A 25,517-nucleotide genomic window follows, 5' to 3' on the forward strand; every position below is an offset into this window, starting at 1 on the left:
GAAACCAAGTGGAGGCTTGGGGACCACTTTGTAGAACACCTCCACTCGGTTCGCAATAAACAATTGCGCCTTCCAGTCACAAACCATTTCCACTCCGCCTCCCATTCTTTAGATGACATGTCCATCATGGGCCTCCTGCAGTGCCACAATGATGCCACCCGAAGGTTGCAGGAACAGCAACTCATATTCCGCTTGGGAAACCTGCAGCCCAATGGTATCAATGTGGACTTCACAAGCTTCAAAATCTCCCCCTCCCCCAATGCATCGCCAAACCAGCCCAGCTCGTCCCCATCTCCCAAACCTGTCCTTCCTCTCACCTATCCCCTCCTCCCAACTCAAGCCGCACCTCCATTTCCCACCTACCAACCTCATCCCACCTCCTTGACCTGTCTGTCCTGCCTGGACTGACCTATCCCCTCCCCACCTATCTTCTTTTCTCTCTATCTTCGGTCCGCCTCCCCCTCTCCCTATTTATTTCAGAACCCTCTCCCCATCCCCCTCTCTGATGAAGGGTCTAAGCCCGAAACGTCAGCTTTTGTGCTCCTGAGATGCTGCTTGGCCTGCTGTGTTCATCCAGCTTCACACTTTGTTAGTTTTGTCTGTCCAACTGTTTTTTTCTCTCAGTTTAGGCTCTATCCTATTGTTTACTCTCTCCTCCACCCACCTCACTATTTTCTGCATATAAACTGACGTTTTCCTAGTAACCGTCAGTTCTCAGGAAGGGTCACCAGACCCAAAACGTTAACTCTGTTTTCTCTTTCACAGATGCTGCCAGGCCTGCTAAGCTTTTCCAGCAACTTTTTGTCCTGGATTTACAGCCTCTGCAGTTCTTTCGGTTTTTACAAAACTAAGGATGTTATGCTTCAATTACACAAGTCAGTGAAGGGATCTTGATGATCCCAGTTAATGATACCGCTGGACAAGTCAGTTCACTGGATGAAACGTGGCTTGAGAGATCAATTAACGTGGTGGTTAGTGACTGAGATGTATTCATAAGAGGCTGTACATTTTCTTCAATAGCAGAACAGAAGTTTATTACACAATGGAAGAAATAAAAAATACAATCCAAGCAATCCAAATGCAGAATTCAGATGGCAAGATTTAAAACATAGCACAACACAAAGTTTCAATCTGTTTTCCAACACTATCCATTCGAGAGAGTCAAGTCCAGAGAACTACTCGTTGGGGTTCTACTTATCTGATTCTTGAAAGTTTCTTTCCCGTGGAGAGTGGAAACAATTCAATGGATCCTTTTCAAATTCATTCATAGGATGTGGCCATTGCTGGTTGTGCCAGCATTTACTGCTCATCCCTAGGTGCGCTCAAAAGATGATGGCGAGGTGCCTTCTTGAACTGGTGCAGTCCATGTGCTGTGGGTAGAACCACAATGCTGTTAGGAAGGGAATTTGACCCGGAGACCCTGAAGGAATGATCATATTAGCATTTTTCCATGAACACCATTAAGGGTTTGAAGTCCCCTGTTGTTGACCTAATGCTGGGTTTAGACACTGTTCCAGAAAGACACTCAGTATTTTTTCAAAGAAAACCACTCGCAGAATTAACCAACACCATCTGTCTCTATGCTGCTTCAAATTCCAAAAATGATATTTATATACTTTTGGAATACTGCTTGCAATTCTGGTCTCTTTGCTATAGTAAGGATGTTGTGAAACCTGAAAGTGTTCAGAGAAGACTTACAAGGATGTTGCCAGGGCTGGAGGGTTTGAACTGTAGGGAAAAGGCTGAATAGGCTGTGGCTATGTTCCCTGGAGTGTCAGGTGCTGAAGGGTAACCTTATAGAGTTTATAAAATCATGAAGGGCATGAATAGGGTGAATAGCCATGGTCTTTTCCCCAGGGTAGGGGTGTCCAAAACTACAGGGCACAGATTTAAAGGCGAGAGGTGAATGATTTAAAAGGGGCCTAAGAGGCAACTTTTTCAGAACAAGAGTGATGCATGTATGGAATGAGCTGCCAGAGGAAGTGGTGGAGGTTGGTACAATTATAGCATTTAAAAGGCATCTGGTTAGGTATATGAAGAGAAAGAGTTTAGAGGGATATGGGCCAAATTCTGGCAAATGGGCCTAGGGTACTTTCGGATATCTGTTTGGCATGGATGAGGTAGACTGAAGGGTCTGTTTCCATGTTGTACATCTCTATGACTCTCTGTGAAGTATAGAGTTTTCATCATAGACCACATCTCAAATACTGTGTGCAGTTTTGATCTCCTTATTCAAGGAAGTGAATGCATGAAGATGGTTCAAAGGGGGTCTCAAATGATACCTGGAATGAGCAGGTTGTCATAGGGTGACAGGTTGGACAGACTGCGTTTCTTTCCAATGGGGTTTAGAAGATTGAGTGGCAGTTGATTGAAGTGTATATGATCCTTAATAGTCTCGACAAAGTGAACATGGAAATATGCTTCCTTTTGTCAGAGATTACTCAATTATAAGGCACTGTTCAAAAATTAGGTATCACATTTATAGAATAGAAATAAGAAGAATATTTTCCTCTCAGAGGTACTATGGCATCAGACTTGTGAAAAGAAGTTCATACAATGATTTGGAAAGTAGTTGTAAAACTGTTCCATCAGTTCAAGGAAAAGAACTTGGAAGAATCAGTAGAGGAAGAAATTAAGAAGTAAGAAATGAGGTTTCTCAGGGCTTTAATATCGGTAAAGGATATTGCTGGGAAATAGGCTGCCATTTTATTTCACTGTTTATGTTTGGAGCTTTCTTAAATGTCTCTACATGTAGCTTTATTTGTTATCCCTTTTGTGTAAAACAACTAATGTTCTTTTATTTAGAGGCTTAAGGTGAGAGGGGAAAGACTTAAAAAGGACATGAGGGGTAACATTTTCACGCAGAGGGTGGTGCATGAATGGAATAAGTTACCATGGGAAGTGGTGAAGGCACATTCATTTACAACATTTAAAAGGCATCTGGATGGGTATATGAATAGGAAAGGTTTAGAGGGATATGGGCCAAGTGTTGGCAAATGGGACTAGGTCAGATTACGATGTCTGGTCGGTGCGGACGAGTTGGACTGAAGGATCTGCATGACTATGACACTGCCTCTTAAAATGGTGGAGGCATGGTCATTGAATATTTTAAGATGGAGGTGTAGATAGATTCTTGTTCAGGGGAATCAAAGGTTATTAAAGATAAATGGGAATTTGAAACACAAAGAGATCTTTCTGAAAGGCATTACTTGTTCACTGGTCTGAATGGCCCACATTTGCTCCTAATTCATACATTTACAATCCAATGTACCTCATCAGCTGTCTGTTTCTTTGGAGGTGACTACAACAGCGTACCAGTCTGAAGTTACCAAATGAATTGACTCATGTTCGTGGGTTCCATTCTGTTCAACTCTTAGCTAAGGAAGTAAATTGACGGCTTTGTCAAAATTAACTCTGACTTTCTATCATTGCACTTTAAGCCTGCAACTCATTACTGTTGCTATTTCTGGCCTCAATGGTTGTTTAGCTATTGGAAGATGGATTTGGGTGCGAGATACACTAGTTGCTGGACTGGACAACTTTCAATGTCTTCAGTGGGCATGTTTTCTATTCATCTCTGCTGGATCTGAGTGAGTTTTTAAAAATCCTTTTAGCTGGATCTAATTAAACAGGTGTGGTTCATAGAGTGCATTTGAGCATATGCTGCCATTCAGTGTGATCACGGCAGGTTTTGGGTTCAATTCTAGTTTCGACACTACTGTTACCACCAGCTGCCACCCCCCACCCCATGCACACCCCATATCCAACGATCCCCTGAGAAACCAAATATCTGTCTACCCAGCTTTAATCATATTCACATTACGGAGAACCCACAATCCTCCGGGATGGAGAATTTCAAGGATTCACTACAATTTGTGAGATGCAATTTATCCTCATCTCAATCCCAAATGATTAGTCCCTAATGCTGAGACTGTGCCCAGTGTTCTAGACTCCCTGACTAATGAAAACAGTGTCCATGGGTTCAAGCCCCTTCAGAGCCCTGTCTGTTTCAATGAGATTGTCTCTCATTCTGCTGAACTCCAGTGACTTTCATCCCAATTTACTCAACCTCTCATACGACAATCCATTATGCCAGCATCAATTTACTGAACATTCACTGTACCACCTCCAATGTAATGACAACTTTTCTTAAAATTAGCGATCAACAGCAGACAGTCCTCCAGATATGGTCTCTGCAAAACCCTGTACAATTGCAAGAGGATTTTTTTTCCTGTTCTCTAATCCTCTTACAATAAAGACTAACATTTATTTAGCTTCCTAATTGCTTACTGTACCTGCACACGAACAGCTATGTGTAGGAGTATGGAGAACTGTCTTTGAACATCAACCTATAAGCCTATAAGATTCTTATCTTTTCAAAAGTTTTCATTGTTACAACTAAGGTAAATATCTTCACACTTCCAGTCATTATACTCTATTTGCATTCTTTTTGTTGACTCAGTCAGCCTGTCCATCTATCTTAGTAGCCTCTCTATGACCTCCCCACAACCTCCCCATAGCTTATCTTTCAATGCAGCTTTGCATCATTAGCAAACTAGACATTACTCTCTGTTGATTCATTTCTTTTCTTTACTAATTCAGGGGGTAAGGCCATTCACTGACCAGACAGCATTTATTGCCCATCCCTAATTGCCCAGACAGCAATTTAGAGTCAATCACATTGCTGTGGATCTGTAGTCACATGTAGGCCAGACCAGGTAAGGATAGCACTTTCCTTCCCTAAGTGAATTAGATGGGCTTTTCTGATAATCAGCAATGGGCTCATGGTCATCATTAGATACTTAATTCCAGATATTTTATTGAATTCAAATTCCACCATCTGCCATGGCAGGATTCGAACCAGGATCCTCAGGATGTTATCTGGGTCTCTAGATTAACAGTCCAGTGATAATACCACTAGGCCATTGCCTCCCCTTTTCAATATAGTTTGTAAATAGTTGAGTTTCCAGCACTGATCCTTGTGCCATTCCTCTGCGTGCCAGCTTTAAAATGTTCTGTTTATGCCTACTTCCTGTAGCCTCCTGTCTCGTAACCCACTTTACACAAGCACTACCTTCTCAAGGGTTGCCCGGGATGAGCAATAAATGCTGACCCACAGTGATGTCCATAATAAAAAAATGGACCTCTGTCCATGGCAATACATTGCCCCAACTGTCTTTCACCTCAGCCTTGGGTTTTCTATTTGACTGGAGTTAATTTGGAAATGATGTGTGGTGCTGAATTTTCCCATCATTCAGGAACAGTCCGAGTTCCTCACTCGGGAAGTGAAGTCATTGTCACTGATCACAACGCCAGGAATGTTATGGCAACTGAAATGTGCTTTCAGACATTCAACAATCTCGCTAGGAGCCAGTGACCTCAGCTGCTCTAACTCTGCCCTACCTGAATAGTGATGAGATAATCATTTCCTGTCAGAATGAAGAGCTCTGCTCCAAGCTTCATACATGGGCTGTCTGGGATGCAACAAGTCTAGAGCAGCTCTTTATCTTGTTTGTAATGATCATCATGCTAAACACTGCACTGGCTGATGTGGTCCTTTATCTCATTGCTCATGTTTGGGCAGAACAGCACTTCTCTTACCTTACTCAGACTAGATTCAATTCCTTGACAATTTGTGCAGGATGAATTTAAGCATCTCTTTTGTCAATTGTTTTAGAATAAAGATCCTGCTCCCCTTTATACACAGTTCTGCCTTGGGCAATCACTTCATCTCTGTTGGTCCAATACTCCCTTACAGTCACCGGGTGTCCTTGATGGCTTCAGTCCATCCTTTTATCAAACTTCCAGTAACATCTGAAGAGTTGCATCTTGTGAGATTTGTTTGCTGTGAGGAAGATGCTTATCTGTCGGAGCCAATGTCTCTACTAGCATAATGATTTTCACAGCACACCATGCTGTTGCTTCTTGTTGAATCTGGGAGATTTCACACTCCACACCCAGCATCAATTTCCTTCAAATCAAGTACAGCTCTCAACAGCATATCAGTGATGCACATCTGCTTACCTTGTTTGTACTTCACTTCCAAGTGGTATCTCTTAAATGAAATAACATTGTTTGCAATTGTTTTGGAAAGATTTGACCAGGATGCTTATCATTACTTTCTCTCTCCCAAAGAGGTGTTGGTTAAATTCCTCGTGAAGCAAAATCAATATCTAGGCTCTCTCTCAATCTGTGCACATTGTTAACACATACTGAGTAACACTGTGAATACAAACACAACGGGTTGCCCTCACTGCATGGGGATTACTCCAAGTCCTGTGTCACTGACATCACACTGCAGGGTGGCTCCATTGTTGACATCATAATCCCTCAGCACTGGTGATGTCATCACTAGGTGTTTGATGGGAGTGAAAGCTGCTTCTTGTTCTGTGTCTCAGTCCCACTGAACACCCTGCACTGTGAGACTGTGTACACAGTTACACACTCTGAGGACAGATTGAGCAAGAACTTGATGAGATGGTTCCTGTGTGGGTTTGCTTGTGTTCCAGGAGATACAATAATCATATTAAGGCTTTATTGCAGAATTCACAATCGACAGGTTTCTCCGATTTGTGCCATTGATGATATAGTAACAGTGTGAAAACTCACCCCTAAATCTTTTCTCTCTGGTGTGAACAGGCTGGTAGTGCAGGAGATCCTGTGAGGTCTCAGGAGACTCAAAAATGTCATAAAAGCTTTACTGTAAACCTCACACTTGAAGGCTAATCCCCTGAGTGGAGTCTCCAATGGAGTAGGAGGTTGGATGACCTTGAGAATGATTTGTCACATATTTCACACTTGAATGGTTTCTCCCCTGTGTGAATGCGTTGGTGTGTACAGAGTTGAGAAGATGTTGAGAATGATTTGTCACATCCATCACAGGTAAATGGCTTCTCCCCTGTGTGAAAGCGTCGGTGGATACGAAGCGCTGATGATTGTGAGAATGATTTGTCACATGTCTCACAGGCAAATGGTTTCTCCCCTGTGTGAATGCGTTGGTGCTTGCGCAGAGTTGATGAATCGTAGAATGATTTGTTACACACCTCACACAGAAATGGTTTCTGCCCTGTGTGAATGCGTCGATGCCCATAGAGGTGTGATGACTCTGAGAATGATTTGTCACAGATGTCACATGTGAATGGTTTCTCCCCCGTATGAATCCGTTGATGTCTGCGGAGATTTGATAAGTCTGAAAATGATTTGTCACACACTGCACACGTGAATGGTTTCTCCCCTGTGTGAATACGTTGATGTGTGCGTAGGTTCGATGAGTCAGAGAATGATTTGTTACAGATCTCACATGTGAATGGTTTCTGCCCTGTATGAATTCTCTGGTGCCTCAGGAGATGGGAGGAGTGAGTGAAAGCCTTTTCACAAACCTCACATCTGAAGGGTTTGTCCCCCGTGTGAATCATTTGGTGCGTCAGCAGCCTCGTAGAGGTCATGAAAGATTTCTCACAAACCTCACATTTAAATTGTTTCTCTTCCATGTGGCTGTCTGTGGGTTAACAGTGTGTCCAAAAGGTATATCTTATCCTATGAACCTTTGGAGCCCTCCTGACTCACTTCACAATCAAGTAACCCCTCACCTGTTGGAATGAGTCAGTAGTTCATGAGGCTCGATGAATGTTTGAAGCTCTCACCACGCTTGCAGCCACTCATGCTTCTTTCCAGCCTCACCCTGACTGATTACCCATTGCTGAACCGTCAGAAAAGTTGGTTCTGATGGAAGGCTGCACATTCCCAGTGATATGTTAAAACTCCCGAGCCTGACCAATTTCCAGATGATGGTTTCACTGCCCAACTTTCTCTGTGTTGAGCAATGCTGTGAAGGGACTGGATGTCTTTCCACGGTTGTGCAGTTGATCCATGGATGATGGTCAGGATCTATGTGCAGTGTCTATCCTCTCTGTATTCTCTGGTATAGTACAGTGTAATCCTTCTGTAAAACAGGAAAAGGAAACATGATTTCCTCCAACTCCCTCTCTTTCTTTGCTGAAGGGGTTGACTCCTCATTTAGAGACTGTTACACAGTGAGTGCCAGTCTAATATTCCCCTCTGTTGGGAATCGGGGCAAGTATTTTCTTTTTCCTCGCATGACTATCATACATCTTCTGCATCCAGCAAAGTCACTGGATAGTGACTAGGGGCAGACAATGGGGCTACTTTCAAGAAGTCCTAAATATTGTCCTTAAACAAGAGCGTCTGCAACAACTGCCTGGTCAGATCCACGTACGACTCCAGTCCTATATGGTTATCTCTAAGCTACCTGAGCAAACCATAAGATGTAGAAGCAGAAGTAGCTATTCAGCCCTTGAGTCTGTTCCATCATTTAACAAAATCATAGTTGAGCTGATAATCCTCAAATCCACTTTCCTGCCTTTCCCCTATAACCTTTGATTTTTAATCTGTTGGGGAATCAGTCTGTTTTAAGCTTTGAATATGCACCTCAACCTAGTCTCAAAGGCCTTCTGCAGTAAAAGGATTTCAGAGAATCACACCGTCTTAGGGAAGAAATGCCTCTTTGTCTCTGTCATAAATTGCCAACCCCTTAGAGTTTCTGCCCTCTGGTACGAAACTCTCACAAGGGGAAACCACCTCTGCCATCATCCCTATCAAGCCATTAAGATTTGCATATGTTTCGATTAGGTCTCTTCACGTTCTTCTAAAATGCCAATAAGTAGAGAACCAACCAACCGACTTGGGATCAACCCAATTAACTTTCTCTTGGCTGCCTCAACGCACATAAGGAAACCAAAACCAATCACAGCAGTTCTGCTGTGGTCTGACCAGTGACTTACTTTTAGCTAGGCATCCCTAATTTATCCTCCATTCCCTTTAACTTAAAGCCGAAAATTTCCTATTATTCACTGGAATATGGTTGCTACTTTTTTTGTCTACCATAAGATCATATGGAATAGGACTAGGCCATTTGGACCCTCAAGCTCCGCCATTCAATAGGATCATGACTGATCCAACACTCCTCAGTCACTTTCCTCCCTTTTCCCCCCGAAATCCTTGATTCATGGACTGATCAAGAATTTGTCTATCTCAATCTTAAAATATACACAAGAACTCTGCTCTCATAGCTCACTGTGGCAAGGAGTTCCAATGACGACGTTCTCTGAGAGAAGAAATTCCTCCCAATCTCAGTCATCGGTGCCCCTTAAGACTAAAACTATGCCCTCTGGTCCGAGACTCTCCCATAATGTGAAACATCTTCTCAAGCACCTTAAGAATCCTCTGTGTTTCAATGAAATCACCTCAGATTCTCTTAAATTACAATGAGTACAGTCTCAACTTGTGCTCATAAGACAATCCCTCCAGACCTCCATTCTAATTACTTTCCCTGAATTGTCTCAATGAAATAACATATTTTCCTCAAAAGGGGGACCAATTCATGAACTCTGCGTAGGAGTTCCTCTGGCAACTTACATTTGTTATAGATGTGGTCACTATGAACCACAATGGGGTCCACCAGCTCCCATTAATGCTGGGACAACACACTGTCTGGCCCTGCATCTCTATTTTGTTTAGTTAGTTGCTCATTTTTTGCTAATTTCCTGCTGGTCTTTTAGTTTTTAACTCGTAATTTTGTTTTTCTGAATTAACTTTAATCTGAAAGTAACTTATGATAGATGGTCAAATCAGCAGTTACAAGTAATCAACGAATTTAAGGTTTTCCTGTGATGTTACTTTTTGTTTTGTCTTGGGCCCTCAATCCAGGGCTTCAATTTATCCTGCAACAGACCTGACACACTATCAACAAAAAAAGAGGCCAAATAAAAACCTCCAATCCAATGTACCAAATTTCCATGTTACTCCAAAATCCCAGAAATATTGGCACTTGGCTGTGCCTCACTCTGGCTGAGACTTCCTTATTCTGCACTTTCAACAGACCTTCTGTTAAATACACTTGGATAAAGCTGAGATGATTCACGCTGGTTAAGCTTCAATGGTAATCAACATATATTCAGGCTCTATTCAAGCTTCAGGGAATTGGCTGAAAACTGTCCCTCAGGCAGTTGAGTCATCGAGCTTAATAATCTTTTAACCGGACTACTGAACTTTAAACTTTTAAAAAGGAGTAAGGAAAGAAATATTTACCAGTTCTAATCCCACACTACTCTAAAATCCAAGAAATATACACTCACTTGGGCTATGCCACATTCCAGACGTGGTCTCTTCTTCCTGATCATATGAGACTTACTGACCAAAATTTGATGATTTCTGCCAGGGTCAACACATCTAAGGCAAGTTTTACATTTCTGATTCATGCATTAGGACCTCCAAATCCATCAATACTGTTACTTTTTGCCCCTTAAATATTTAATCATTGTGGAATGCTATTTGTGTTTTCCATTTGTGACAACTGATGCAATGTATTTAACTCTTCTTCAATTCGGGTTTCCCCATTATTATTTCGAAGCCTCTTCCTCAAATGAACGTAGAACATAGAACAGTACAGCACAGTACAGACCCGTCAGCCCACAACACTGTGCCAAACTTTTACCCTAAACCTAAGGTCTATCTAACCTCCACTGCTACCTTATACTATCATCCATATGCCTATCTAATAGCCACTTAAATGCCACTAATGAGGCCAACTCCACTACATTCTTTGGCAATGCATCCACTCCCCTATCGCTCTGAGTAAAGAACTTACCTCAGAAGTCTCCCCGATGTCTACCTACTTTTACTTTAAAACTATCTCCACCCTAGGAAAAGGTCTCTATCCATACCTCTGATCATTTTGTACATCTCTATCAAGTCACCTCTCATCCTTCATCGTTCTAAAGAGAAAAGTCATAATGCTCCCAACCTTTCCTCGTAAGACCTTCTCTCCATTCCAGGCAACATCCTGGTAAATCTCCACTACACCTTTTCTAACACTTCCACATCTTTCCCGAGGTGGCGAGAACTGGACACAATACTCCAGATGTGGCCGAACCAGGCTTTTGTACAGCTGGAGCCTAACTTCACGGCGCTTGAACTCAATCCCTCTATTAATGAAAGATAACACACCATACGCCTTCTTAAAAATTCTATCCACCTGAGTGGCAGCTCTCAGGGAACTGTGAACATGAAACCCCAAGATCCCTCTGCTCCACCACACTGCCAAGAATCTTTCCGTTAACCCTGTATTCTGCTTTCAAGTTTGTTCTTCCAAAATGAATCATCTCACACTTTTCAGGGTTAAACTTCATCTGCCACTTCTCAGCCCAGCTCTGCATTCTATCAATGTCCCTTTGTAACCTATGTTCACTTTGACTTTTCTCTCCACTTTAATTAATTTACCTGCTCCTAAGATGCCGCTTGGCCTGCTGCGCTCATCCAGCTCCACATCTTGTTATCACAGTAACTGTTGCTGTCTGGCTTGAGACTACATTAAAGTTTATCAGTTCTGTCCTTATTTCATTTTTTTGTATCCTGTTCCTATAATGCTTCTTCCTCACTAGAATATATCCTTGCTGTGAATTATTTTCTCAACTATCTACTATTATTTATGATAAACAATCACGACAAACCCAATAAGAAAAATCAGAGAGATGCGGACAATAAGATGAAGGTTATCTCAGCCCAGCGAAATCAGTAAAGTTTCTCTTATCAAGGTCCGAGGACAAGACCCCAAGTGAGGACAGCTGACAAACAGAATGCCCAGGTAGCATGATACTAACTGAATCATATCAGTCTGGAAACATCCCAGACACCTCCGTCACCATCCCTAGGAATGTCCCAACACACTTGAGTGAATACATTAGAGAGCTACAAGCAGGCTCAAAACCAAGAATAACACAGCAAACAACTCCACACTCAACAGATCAGAACAAAGCTTTGTCATTCTGTCAGATCTTGTTGAGAATTGTGGGCAACCAGTCAAGATACAGGAGAAAGCAGATGCATAAACACTTCCATTCACAGCCAAGCTGGAGCTCAGCACACTGGAGTGCTGATGGAAGAACCCCTACCAAACCACTCCAATCTCCCCACTGTTGAGACGCGTCCATCAGGAGTATGTTATGAATGAAGTTTATAAAGTTGATATGTTTAAAACCATTATTAAATTTAAAATAACACAGAATACCGTGAAAGGTGAGTTGGGGGGAGGTCTGTCTGGCAACAGAGCAGATGGGTTGGGCACCATGTTGAGCAAGATGCAAAGTTATCACACATGACAACCAACAGCAGCCAGTACTGACTGGCAGACGTTCAGTCTCAGATTACAGAGAGAGCGCGCGAGAGAGCGCGCGAGAGAGAGCGCGAGAGAGAGCGCGAGAGAGAGCGAAATCAGTGTAGTAAGCAGAGGTGAGAGGGTGTCCTTTCTGAGAGAATGTGTGAGGTAACGTGGTCTTTGGGTGAAAAGACACATCCTGTGACAATCTAAAGACTCTGGGAGATTTAACCTGCCAGGCCAGAGAATGAATCACTGGAGGGGCTCTCAGTGTTGGCAATCAGTTCAGAACCTTTTTAGAAATCTCATATTTACGGTTCAGTGAAACAGAAAATCTACTGGAAGCTGAGGTTGGAGTGATTCCTGAAAAAGTGTGACACTATGTTAAAAGTTAAGTTGGGGGAGATATCTTTCTGTCATGTATTAGTTGTCTTTTATTTATTGTTCAATTGATGCTTCAAGGAGTTGAGGATTGTGCAGTTCTAAAATATGAAATATTGTCATGTTATTAGTGCCTCATATGCTTTACACTTGCTCACTGGAACGTCAAATCTCTTTTTAAGATTATCAGTCAACTCAGGGATCACAATAATACCTCAATAAACACCAAAGAAAACAGATAGTCTGGTCAAGATCACATTACTAGGAGCTTGCTGTCCTCATGTTAGCGACCATGTTTCCAACATTAACACTTCACTTTGGGATGCCATGTGGCAGTGAAAGGTTTTTTTTATTTCTGAGAAGCTTACAGAAATAGACCAGTGACAGATCTTGGTAGAAACTTAAAAAGAAAGGAAATATCCAGTTCCCAACACATAGGCAGAACTGACCATCCACAGTCCACTGGATTATAATCAGCTCCCAACACATAGTCAGAATTCAACAACGGGAAATCAGTAAGAATCCTCATACCTCTGCACCTCCTATATAATTTACACCTCACCTTCTCATAGTCAGGAATGAACCATCAACAAAACTCAGGCTGGAAATCAGGAGGGAAATGCTTCCAATAAACACACACAATATCCAGCACACAGCTCCAGTCTAACAGTTCAGCACAAAGCACCGAGTAAACAGCTCTCTCAATGGATCTTCTCACACAGCATAAGGGACATTTCCACCCCTGATTACCCACAGGACAGTCAGACTGCCTGAAGACTGGTGTGGATATTATGGGATACAATTTGTATAAAAGCTGCTCCTTCACTCACCATCTCCTCACTTGGTTTGCAGTCCCCATAGGAAGTGAACCAGCTCTGGAAGAGGAAGAGGATAAATGGGCAGAGTGGGTGGGCTCTCTGATTGACGTCTCTAACAGCCAATCCAAATATTTCTGCAGCAACGTGAGTTTCTGAAGCTTGTGAAACTGACCTGTGAAATGGAGGTGACTTTGAGCAGCAGATCAGGTGGGAATTAGTCATTGTCTCCGTCTAAATAAAACCTCACTTATTGCAGCTGCTGTCTCAGTTCCCCTGATAAATGTTTGACAGAGATTTCTAGTGTGGGAATAGCATTCTTCATCCGAGAGGCTTTCAAACTGATAGCGTCGGTGTTGGATGTACAGCCTGAGGTGTTTGCAAACAGAAGAGGAAGATCCAAGGCAGTGATGACATCCAGTGGGGGGGATCAGTACGTGCACAGCAGAGATGGTTGCAGAGGAAGAAACCGAAAAATGATAGAGAGGAAATATTATTACAGCACTCAAATAGTGTCCCTGTGTTCAAGAGAATACAGTGATTGGGAGAATGACTTGCGAATGATTTATTACCCAACACTCGCTGGGTAAGCATATGAGGGAGAAAGGAATAGCGGGAGAGGGCGAGGTTATTAATGGGGAGATAATGGTTATGTTGAGAATAAACCTCAGCATGGACCAATTGATCTGTAACTCACTGTAATTCTCAGTATATAACTTTCTGCGGTTGGATTTGAATCACAATATCCGGATTGTTAATTCAGCTCCAGAGCAATTCATCTGTTATACCTGTGATCACATTTATTGAAGTATCTTTCAATGCATCTGTGAAGATGTTTTCTTCAAATTATTTTGGAAGACAATTATATTGATTCTTTTTCATGTTAAACTTGTATCTGTCATGAACCGATAAGCCTGTTTTACGTTATCCAACGTCCTTGCTGGAAACAGAGGGTGCTTAATAGTCAGATTAGGGAAAATGAACAACTTATTACTGATTCTGCTCCCACAAGGGAATGGCTGACTGGCACTCACTGTGGAACAGTTTCTAACTGAGCAGTCAGCCCATTCAGCAAGGAGGGAAGTTGGAGGAAATTGTGTTCCCTGTGCCTGGTGTACAGAAGCGTTGCACCATACTACACCTGAGAGATGACAGTTACTGCAGACAGTTCCTGATCATCACCCAAGGAACAACTACACAAAAGTAGTAAGACATCAAGTCCCATCATGGCATTTCCAAATTCAGAAAAGGTTGGGCAGTGAAACCACCATCTGAAAATCGGTCTGTTCAGGGGAGCTTTGACATATCATCAGATCTGAAAGTGATCAGTGGTGTGGAGCCTTCCATCAGAACCAACCTTTCTGAAGGTCTGGCTGTGGGTGATGGGTGATGGGTGAGCTTGAGGCTGGGAAGAAGTTGAGAGGCTCCAAGCATGATGAGAGCTTCAATCAATGATTGATCCTCACAAACTACTGATTTATTCCTGCAGATGAGAAGCTATTCAAATTTGAGGAGGCCTTATAAGATCCCTTAACATACAAGGAGCACCCTTTGTGGAAGGGTAATACAAGGGCAAATACATACAGGACAAACCATTGAAGTGTCAAGAGTTGTGAATACAACTTCCAATAGTCAACAAATCTCCAATGAGTGTTATTTACCTGGATTTCAAGAAGGCATTTGACAAGGAGCCACAGAGGAGGCTGCTGAGTAAGAGAAGGGCCCATGGTGTTAGAGGCGAGGTGCTAGCATGGATAGAAGATTGGCTTCTGGCAGAAAGCAGAGTGGGAATAAAAGGGTCTTCCTCAGGATAGCAGCCAGTGATAAGAGGTGTTCTGTAAGGGTCCGTGCTGGGTCCACAACTTTTCACATTATACATTGATTATCTTGATGAAGGAACTGTGGGCATTCTGGCTAGGTTTGCAGATGATACAAAGATAGGTAGAGGGATAGGTAGAATTGAGAAGGTGGGGAGGCTGCAGAAGGATTTGGACAGGTTAGGAGACTGGGCAAAGAAGTGGCAGATGGAGTACAATGTGGGAAAGTATGAGGTCATGCACTTTGGGAAGAAGAATAAAAGCATGGACTATTTTCTAAATGAAGAGAAAGTTCAGAAGTCTGAAGTGCAAAGAAACTTGAGCATTCTAGTCCAGGATTCTCTCAATGTAAACTTGCACATTGAGTCAGTAGTCAGGAAAGTAAATGCAATATTGGCACTTATTTTGAGAGGACATTAATATAAAAGCAGTGATGTACTTCTGAGGCTGTATAAGGCTCTGGTCAGGCCACATTTGGAGTATTGTGTGCTGGTTTGTGCCCCATATCTCAGGAAGGATGTACTGGCCCTGAAGCGGGTTCAGAGGAGGTTCATGACAATGGTTCCAAGAATGAAAAGCTTAACATATGAGAAACGTTTGAAGACTCTGGAATGTACTCATTGGAGTTTAGAAGGATTAGGGGGATCTAATTGAAACTTATAGAATACTGAATGACCTGGACAGAGTAGATGTTGGGAAGATGTTTTCATTTGCAGGAGAGACTAGGACCTGAGGGCACAGCCTGAGAGCAAAGGGAAGACCTATTAGAATGGAGATAAACAGAAACTTTTTCAGCCAGAGAATTGTGAATCAACGGAATTCACTGCCACAGAAGGCTGTGGAGGCCAGGTCATTCAGTACATTTAACACTGAGATAGATAGGTTCTTGATTATCAAGGGGATCAAGGGTAATGTGGACAAAGCGGGAGAATGGGGTTGAGGAACGTATCAGTCACGACTGAATGGCGCAGCAGACCTGATGGGCCAGATGACCTAATTTCTGCTCCTATGTTTTATGGTCTTGTGTTGCCAGACCTGCTGAGCTTTTTCAGCAACTTCTTATGTTCCACACTGTTAACATCACTCTCCACCTAATTGTCCATCCAACAGAATGAACCGACCTCTAATAACCCAGGTTGGACAGCTCAGTTGGCTGAATGGTTGATTTGCAATGCAGACTGACATCAAAAGCAAAGGCTCAGTTCTACTGCACTGTTGAGATTACCATGAAGGTTCCACCCTCTCAGCCTCAGCCTGATGACTCTCAAGTTAAACTACCATGTATTCAACATCACGGCAGGGTAGAAGGGCCATGTGAGGGCTCGAGCCTGGGCTCATCCGTTCTCCATCTACTTTGTTTTTTTTTCTTTCCTTTGGGACCTTTTGCAGCAGGTTAATGGATAGCATCAGGATTGCAGCAAAAGTAGGCCAAACGCAGAATGGCAGCAGCCTTTCCAGTGGTCAGGGATGGCGGACATTGTTTCTCCCAGCAATTGGAGGCAACAGCGGCAGCAGACCTTTCAAGATGGCGGTGTCAGCAACACAACAACTGGGAGGGAACAAAAACAGAAGTTGCTGGTAAAGCTCAGCAAGTCTGGTGGCATCTGTGTAGGAAAAAAACAGAGTTAATGTTTCAGGTCCGGTGACCCTTCCTTATAACTGGTAGCTGGGAAAACGTCAGTCTATTTGCCAAAAATAGAGGGGTGGGTGGGGTAGGAAGTAAACGATAGGATAGAGTCCAAAGACAGTGGACAGATAAAGGAGTTGCTAACGATCAGGCTGGGAGGGTGAATAGTTGTTAATGGGGACTGTTAGTGACTAACAAGAGGGGGTGTATAATGGCAGGCTATGTGATAATAAGGCCTGGTGTGTGGGGTAGAGGGTTGGGGCATGGGAGAGTTTGGGCTCTAAAATTATTGAACTCAATTTTGAGTCCAGACAACTGTAGGGTCCCCAAGCAGAAAATGAGGTGTTATTCCTCCAGTTTGCATTGGGCTTTGTTGGAACACTGCAGCAAGCCAGAGGCGAAGATCTGGCCAGGGAGCAGGGTGGTGTATGAAAGTATCAAGCAACTGGTAGTTCAGGGTCTTTTTTGCGAGGAGAACGTAGATGTTCTGCAAAGCAGTTGCCAAGTCTCCACTTCGTTTCTCCAATGGAGAGGAGACCACATTGTGAGCAGCAAATGCAGTAAACTAGATTCTGGGAATTGCAGGCGAAGTGTTGCTTCACCTGGAAGGTTTGTTTGGGGCCTTGAGTAGTGGGGAGGGAGGAGGTAAAATGGGTAGGTGTTGCTCCTTCGCCTGTTACAGGGGAAGGTGCTGTAGGGCTGTGAGGAGGTGTTGGGGTGAAGGAAGTGTGGACCAGAGTGTCCCAGAGGGAATTGTCCCTGCAGAAGTTGGGCAACGGAGGGGAGGGGAATGTGTGTCTGGTTGTGGAATCTCTATGGAGGTGGCAGAATTGTCATCTGATCTTCTGGATATGGATGGTGGTGGGATGGTAAATAAGTGACAACTGGGAGGGGGCTGCTGGAGCAGGGCTCTTGTGGTGGCAATGGCAGCAACCTTGCAACGGAGCTCGCACCCCTGATTATTGGTAAGGCAGCAGTTGCCCTGAAGACTTCCTGATTGTGAGGCAAGTGTGGGTTTAACATGGGATCTGGGCTCAGTGGTGTTGGTGAGGTGGGCCCAGCATGTAAAAAGATAGTGCCTAAAGAGTGGTGACTCCTATATTGGTGGTAGTGGCACAGGCAGTCGAGGAAGGGTGGAGGCACAAGTGTCATTCGTCTGCCCATTCAGGGTTCAGGACTCATTGCGGAGGCAGGAGAATGAACACAGACACTCTTTCAGTTAAATCATTTTTTTTTGTTAATTCTTTAAGTATTCAAAATGTTGACAGAATGTGGCAGCAGTTGAAGCCTTTCACCGTATTTTACTGTATTATTACTGTAAAATGCAAGTGACAATAACTCATTCAATTCAATTCACAGGTTTCTGTCAAATGAGAGAGCAGCCCACTGGAAATATGGTGGCTTTAGCTATTGGACAGTGTATTGAATGTTTGCACTGTTATCAGCTTTGCAATTCGCAGCTCTGGCAGTGATCTGACAGCTTGATCAAATTGCCAGAGACAATCGAAACTGTACATGCTGGAGAATCTGAGATAACAAGGTGTAGAGCTGGATGAACATAGCAGGGCAAGTAGAATCAGAGGAGTAGGAAGGCTGACGTTTTGGGCCTAGACCCTTCTTCAGAAATAGGGGAGGGGAGGTCCCCTTTGGGGACCGTTCCCTCCAGGTCACCCTGGCCCATTCTTCCTTCACTCCCAAAACACCTCCACAGTTCCACGGCACCTTCCCCTGCAACCGGCAATGGTGTGACCATAAGCTGCCCATTTATCCCCTCCCTCCCCAGTAACCAAGAGCCCAAGCGTACCTTCACCTGAACTTCCCAGGATCAGCAGTTCTTACTATCCCAGGACGTGGTTTACTGCATTCACTGCTCACAATGTGGTTTCCTCTATACTGGGGAAATGAAGCATAGACTGCTTGACCACTTTGCAGAACATCTACATTCTGTTCACAAAAAAGACCCTGAGCTTTCGGTTGCCTGCCACTTTAATACACTATCTTGTTCCCTCGCCAACGTCTCTGTCTCTGTCTTTCTGCAGTATTCCAGCGCAGCTCAATGCAAGCTGGAAGAACAACACCTCATTTTCTGTTTGGGGATCCTGCAACCCTCCAGACTCAATACTGAGTTGAATAATTTGAGGCCTAAGCTCTCCCATGTCCTAGTCCCCTACCCCACACACCAGGCCTTGTTACCACATAGCCTGCCATTACACACTACCTATCGTTAGTCACTAACAACCCCCACTAACAGCTATTCACCCTTCTAGCCAGATGGTTGTTAACTCTTGTCTATCCATCTGCTCTTCCCTCTCTTCGGGATCTATCCTTTATCCTATCGTTTACTCCCTACCCCAACCCTGTACCTACTTTCTGCATATAAACCAATGTTTTCACAGCTACCATCATTCCTGAGTAAGGGTCTTCAAAGCTGAAACATTGACTCTGATTCTTTTCTTCACAGATGCTTCCAGACCTGCTGAGCTTTTTCAGCAACTTTTAGACTTGATTTTTTCATCATTTGTCTAGGATGTGTTTCAGCATCTCTCTTTTGGCTTCTTTACGGATAATGACCCTGCTCCCTTTGCACAGGATGTCATCTTGGATAATCACTTATCTGTTTTTACATTACTATCTTACATAACAGGGGCTTCCTTAATGGTTTCATCACAATGTCCTGTAACATGTAAAGTGTCACAGCTCATTTTGTAGTTTGCTTGATCTGTGAGTCAGATGCTAGGCCCAAATCTTCTACTTAGAGTTACCTACTCTAAGTCCAATGCTGATCATTCATAAAACAAACGACTTAACCAGACACCACTTCCTGGCCAAGCTTCCAATGCAGCAACCAAAAGAGCCCCCACACTGCAGGCATGCACACAAACAGTAGGGAAGAGAATCAGTGCAGGAATCCATCGTACGAAGTCTTTCCTCCTTTATCTCAGGAAAAATGTTATTGTAATATAGAGAGTACAACGAAGGTTCACCTGACTTGTTCCCGGGATGGTGGGACAATCCTACAAAGAGGGATTGAGTAAACTGGACCTGTATTCTCTACAGCTGCAAAGAATGAAAGGTGATTTATTTAACACTTGCAAATTACTCAAAGGGATAGACAAGGTAGGTGGGGGTAAGATGTTGCCCCTTGTTGGGTCAAGAACCAATTTAACAATGAGAAGGGGATGATTTACGACTGAGATGAATCTTTAAAATTCTCTACCATAGATGTCTATGGAAGCATGGTCTTCGAGTATAATCAAGGCATAAAGGGATAGATTTTTGATTACCAATTGTACACGAAGTGTTGGGGACAGTATAAGTAAAAAGCATTGAAATGTTGGAAAAGCTGTGATCTTATAACAGGCTGAATGGCCTACTCCTGTTTCAATGCTCCTGACAGAACTCCTCCCCATTGAAACTGCACTGAGTGAACGGAAGATACACTGTGCAATGCCCTGTGAAATACATCATTCATGAGTGGTTTCACCCTTGTGAATGTTGCCCCACATGGCTAAAAACATTCAAAAATGCTTTATCATAAACTTCGCCATGAAAGGTCATTCCCTTGTGTGGACCAGCTGATTGAGCAGGAGGTTTGAAGACCTGGAGAACGATTTGTCACACATATTACATATGAATGGTTTCTCTTCTGTGTGAATGTATTGGTGTGTACAGAGGATTGATGACTGTGAAAATGATTTTGCGCACACCTCACGTGAACGGTTTCTCCCCTGTGTGAATGCATCCGTGGACATGAAGGTTGATGGTTGTGAAAAGGATTTGTCACACACCTCACATGTGAAGTGTTTCTCCCCTGTGTGAATGCTCTGATGGAGCAGGCGTTTTGAAGAATCTGAAAATGATTTATCACCCACTTTACACTTAAACGGTTTCTCTCCTGTGTGAATGCGTTGGTGTGTGTGAAGATGCTCTAACTGTGAGAACAATTTGTCACACACCTCACACCAAAATGGTTTCTCCCCTGTGTGAATGCATTGGCGTTTGCAAAGGTTGGACGAATTCAAAAAAGATTTATTGCAAACCTCACACGTGAATAGTTTTTCCCCTGTGTGAATTCGTTGGTGTACTTGGAGGCTTGATGATGTTGAGAACGATTTATCACATACCTCACTTGCAAACAGCTTATCCCCTGTGTGAACCATCTGACAGAGCAACAGTCCTGATGAATCAGGAAATGATTTATCACAGATCTCACATGTGAACAGTTTCTCCCCTGTGTGTATGTGTTGGTGTGCCCGGAGATCCAATGACTGCGAGAATGATATTTTGAAAACCTCACATGTGAAAGGTTTCTCCCCCATATGAATGCGTTGGTGTCTGTGCAATTTTGATTACTCTGAGAATGATTTGTCACACATGTTGCACATGAATGGTTTCTCCCCAGTGTGAATGCGCCAATGATTCACCAGGCCCGATGACTGTGCAAAAGCCCTATTGCAAACTTCACATTTGAATGGTCTGTTTCCAGTGTGAATGCATCAGTGGTTCACAAGTGTTGATGACCTTGTGAAGTCTTTACACACCTCACACTTGAATGTTTTCTCTTCCATGTAGCTGCCTCTGTGTTAAAATGAGCAATAGATTCATCTTGTATATCAGAAGATCAAATGACCCTGTGAAGTATTAATCAAACTTGAACATCCTCTGCTCTTCAGGAATGAGTCAGTGGTTCATGAGGCTTGATGAATAATTGAAGCTCTCACCACACTTGGAACCATTCACGCTTCTTCTAGCCTCACTCTGACCGATCGTCCACAACCTTCAGAAAGGTTGATTCAGATGGAAGACTTCACACCATTAACCAATTTCAGATCTGATGATATGTTAATGCTTTCCTTGCCCAACCAATTTCCGGACGATGGTTTCATTACCCAACTTTCTCTGTGCTAAGCAATGCTGTGAAGGGACTGCTTGCCTTCCCATAGTTGTGCAGTTATTCCTTGGGTGATGGTCGGGATTTATCTGTGATGTCTATCCCGTCTGTATTCTCTGGTTCAACATGGTGCAATCCTTCTGTAAACAGGAAAAGGAAACATAATTTCCTCTAAATTAGCTGAAGAGGCTGATTCTTCAGATATAGACTGTTTCACAGTGAGTGTCAGCCTGCTATACCCCTGTTTGCAAGGGGATCAGATGCAGATCTTTCTTTTTCCTCACTTAGTTTGAGACACAAACTCTGTTTCTGGCAGGACCATCCTTGTGATCAGGAGCAGATAATGCAGCTACTTTCTTTTCTTTGCTCAGACCCCAATCTTCCCAGACACTTAGATGAGGCTATCAGCCACAGCATTGATTATATTAGATTCCCTGCAGTGTGGAAACAGGCCTTTCGGCCCAACAAGTCCACACCGCCCCTTGCAGCATCCCAACCAGACCCATCCCCCAAAACCCGCACAACCCTGAACACTACGGGCAATTTAGCATGGCCGAGCCACCGACCCTGCACATGTTTGGACTATGGGAGGAAACCGGAGCACCCGGAGGAAACCCGCACAGACACAGGGAGAATGTGCAAACTCCACACAGACAATCGCCCGAGGCTGGAATCGAACCCGGGTCTCTGGCGCTGTGAGGCTGCAGTGCTGACCACTGAGCCGCCATGCCGCCTGCATTGGGCAAGGCTATCAAATCCAAGCCAGGCTTTTGGGAAAGGCCAAGGCCCTCAGGTAAAATCTTTAAAGAAAACATAAAAATGTCTTCAGATGTTATGCAGAATATTCCCTGAATAATTCTGGAAAACCAGATAAGTTGCACAATCTCTATTAATTTAACAATTTACCCTTATTTTCTTCTTGCTGAAAACATACTCTAAGGGTAAAACTAATTTTCACCAGCAGAGCACAAGCTCAGTGAATTCATTGCCCATTTTACACTCCAGCCAACTGTTCTTTCCAATTCAATCAATAAATATATTTCCATTTATTGTAGCCAAATTGCTTTGGTACTGTATAAACAATCCAGAGATTGAGTTCAAATCTGACCATAGAAAGTCACATACGTTGAATTCGTGACAAAGAGGCCATTCGTGCAAATTGGTCAACGCTTCTCAGCATCAGTTATCACCAATCAACAATGCTCAAGATTAGAGCAATACGGTATTTGCGAGGTCTCAAAAGGATTTGAAAAGTCGGGAAACATCCAGTTCCCAACACACGGAGAGAAATGACCACTCCTAGCGCACGGGATAATAACCAGCTCGCAACACACACATACACAGAACTAAACAGCCGGAAATCAGTAAGAATCTGCACCTCCCAGATAACAACATTCACCTCATATTCGAGAATGGGCCAGCAACAAACCTCAGGCTGGAAATCAGGAGGGAAATGCTTCCAATAAACACCCTCAATATCCAACACACAGCTCCAGTCAAACAGTTCAGCACAAAGCACCGAGTAAACAGCTCTCTCAGCAAATCGGACATTTCCACCCCTGATTACCCACAGGATAGTCAGACTGCCTGAAGATTGGTGTGGATATTATGGGATACAATTTGTATAAAAGCTGCTCCTTCACTCACCATCTCCTCACTCGGTTTTCAGTCCCTACAGGAAGTGAACCAGCTCTGGAAGAGGAAGAGGAGCGAATGGGCAGAGTGGGTGGGCTCTCTGATTGACGTCTCTCACAGTCAATCCAAATATTTCTGCAGCAACATGAGTTTCCTGAATCAGAGATAGTAGGAACTGCAGATGCTGGAGAATCCGAGATAACAAAGTGTGGAGCTGGATAAACACAGCAGGCCAATCAGCATCTTAGGAGGATGTGTTCATCCAGCTCCACACTTTGTTATCAGGAGTCTCCTGAAGCTTGGGAAACTCACCGGTGAAATGGAGGTGACTTCGAGAATCGATCAGGTGGGGATTTAAACTTGTCATTGCGCCATCTGAATAAAACCCTATTTATTGCAGGCGTAGTCTCACTCCTCCAAGTTAATGCTCTCAAACTGACATCAACAGCCTCCCTAACCTGTCCTTCCTCCCATCTATCCCCGCCTCCTATCTCAAGCTCCACCCCCATCTCCGACCTACCTGCCTCATCCTTCCCCCTTGACCTGTCCGTCCTCCCGGGACTGAGCTATCCCCTCTCTAACTCCCCACCTACACTCACCTTTACTGGATCCATCCCCGCTTCTCTGACCTGTCTGTCTCCTCTCCACCTATCTTCTCCTTTATCCATCTTCTATCCGTCTCCCCCTCAATCCGTATTTAATTCAGAATGCCCTTCCCCTCCCCGATTTCTGAAGAAGGGTCCAGGCCCGCAATGTCAGCTTTCCTTCTCCTCTGATGCTGCTCGGCCTGTGTGTTCATCCAGCCCTACATCTTCGGATGTGCTTGACAGTAGATCAGAAGAGGAAGACCCACAGCATCCCAGGCAGTAACGCCGTCCAGTGGTGGAATCAGCACATGGACAGGAGGGAGGTACACGAGGAAGCAGTACGGTCTAAAAGGAGAGAAGTGCATCTAACATCCAACTTGTAGTCCGATGAAGTGTCATCTTCAGCTTAAATGTTATTGGTTTGCCCTTGCAGATGCCAGCTCAATGGGTCAAGATTTCCAGATTTTTTTGATTTTATTCAAGTTTTTCAAACACAGAAACACACCATTTGGGCTAATAGCTTTTACCTGGTGCTTATGCCCCATGAGAGCTTTCTCCCTCCTTTTGTTATCTCACCCTCTCAGCATAACCTTCTCTTTCTTTCTTTCTCTCATTGACTTATACAGCCTTGCATCGTTTGCATCCAAACTATTTCCTCAACATTCCCCATGGGAGAACATTTTGCATTCTCATTATTCTCTTGGTGAAATTTCTCTTGAAATCCTCATTGGATTTATTTGTCACCATTGTATACTGATGAATTCCTTCCACACAAGAGACTGCACTTTCTCTACATTTACCCCCAATATTCTTGACTTTATAACCCATCATTTTAAACATGTGGAAGGAGTTAGTATAATGATATTGTCACTGGACTAGTAATCAGAGATTGAAACTGATAGTCAGGAGGCACAAGTTCAAATACGACCACAAATTAATTATGTAACCCCTCAGCCTTCTCTTTTCTGAGGAAATGAGTGCTGGCCAGTTCAGTTTTTCCTATAGTTACAGTGTCTCAGTTGTCAATCTCATCCTGATTTCATAATAGGTCCTTAATGTCTTTTTCCAAAATGGAGATCAGAACCGTGCCCAGTTTTCCAAATGTGGTCTCTGTAAGTTGCTGTACAAGTTCAACCACAACTTCTTTACTTTTCAATCTATTCTTTGAAAAATGGACCCCAGCACAATTAGTTGATATTTTTGACATATTTGTGAACTGACAAGAATGAGTTTATCAGATTGTACTGCAGATAAGCTTAGTGACGAAAAGGGTTAATTTGTATGTATTATTAGAATATGAAGAAATTCTTTAAATTGGCAATTTTTAAGTGCCAATACTGTAATATACCTTTAAGAAAACAGCACAGGATTGAACTGAGTTTGTGTATGGGCACAACTGAGTTTCAGTGGGTTGAGTGTTAGCACTAAATGGAAGCCAAGACTGTGATATTGATTGTCGAGGAGAATGAAGTGATGATTGATCTCTAGTCACCCATTTAGCTGCGATTGTTACATGGATGCCAGAGTTACTCCTAGTGGTAGATTACTTGCTAGGGGGTTTTCATTTGTGTAGGTCATTGCCAGTTAACAGG

General features: G+C 43.4%; 1 protein-coding gene across 4 annotated transcripts; it reads right to left on the reverse strand.

Moving 5' to 3' along the window:
• Nucleotides 1–533: 533 nt before the first annotated feature.
• On the reverse strand, nt 534–24,137 carry LOC125446392 (zinc finger protein 271-like). 4 transcript variants are annotated; one of them, XM_059639696.1, is made up of 6 exons: nt 23,938–24,137; nt 21,354–21,843; nt 16,162–16,734; nt 13,384–13,737; nt 5,602–7,942; nt 534–1,370 (listed from the first exon to the last, which is right to left on the reverse strand). In XM_059639696.1, exon 5 carries the CDS (start codon nt 7,488–7,490, stop codon nt 6,723–6,725), a length of 768 nt encoding a protein of 255 aa, XP_059495679.1. In that variant the 5' UTR covers nt 7,491–7,942; nt 13,384–13,737; nt 16,162–16,734; nt 21,354–21,843; nt 23,938–24,137; the 3' UTR covers nt 534–1,370; nt 5,602–6,722. The 4 variants fall into 4 exon arrangements, with proteins under 4 accessions (XP_059495679.1, XP_059495678.1, XP_059495680.1 ...); XM_059639695.1 differs by lacking the exon at nt 23,938–24,137 and adding an exon at nt 23,351–23,453; XM_059639697.1 differs by lacking the exons at nt 13,384–13,737; nt 16,162–16,734; nt 21,354–21,843; nt 23,938–24,137 and adding an exon at nt 15,030–15,454.
• Between the last annotated feature and the right edge of the window lie 1,380 nt (nt 24,138–25,517).

The sequence above is a fragment of the Stegostoma tigrinum genome, chromosome 34, assembly GCF_030684315.1.
Source record: "Stegostoma tigrinum isolate sSteTig4 chromosome 34, sSteTig4.hap1, whole genome shotgun sequence".
Taxonomy (NCBI): Eukaryota; Metazoa; Chordata; class Chondrichthyes; order Orectolobiformes; family Stegostomatidae; genus Stegostoma; species Stegostoma tigrinum.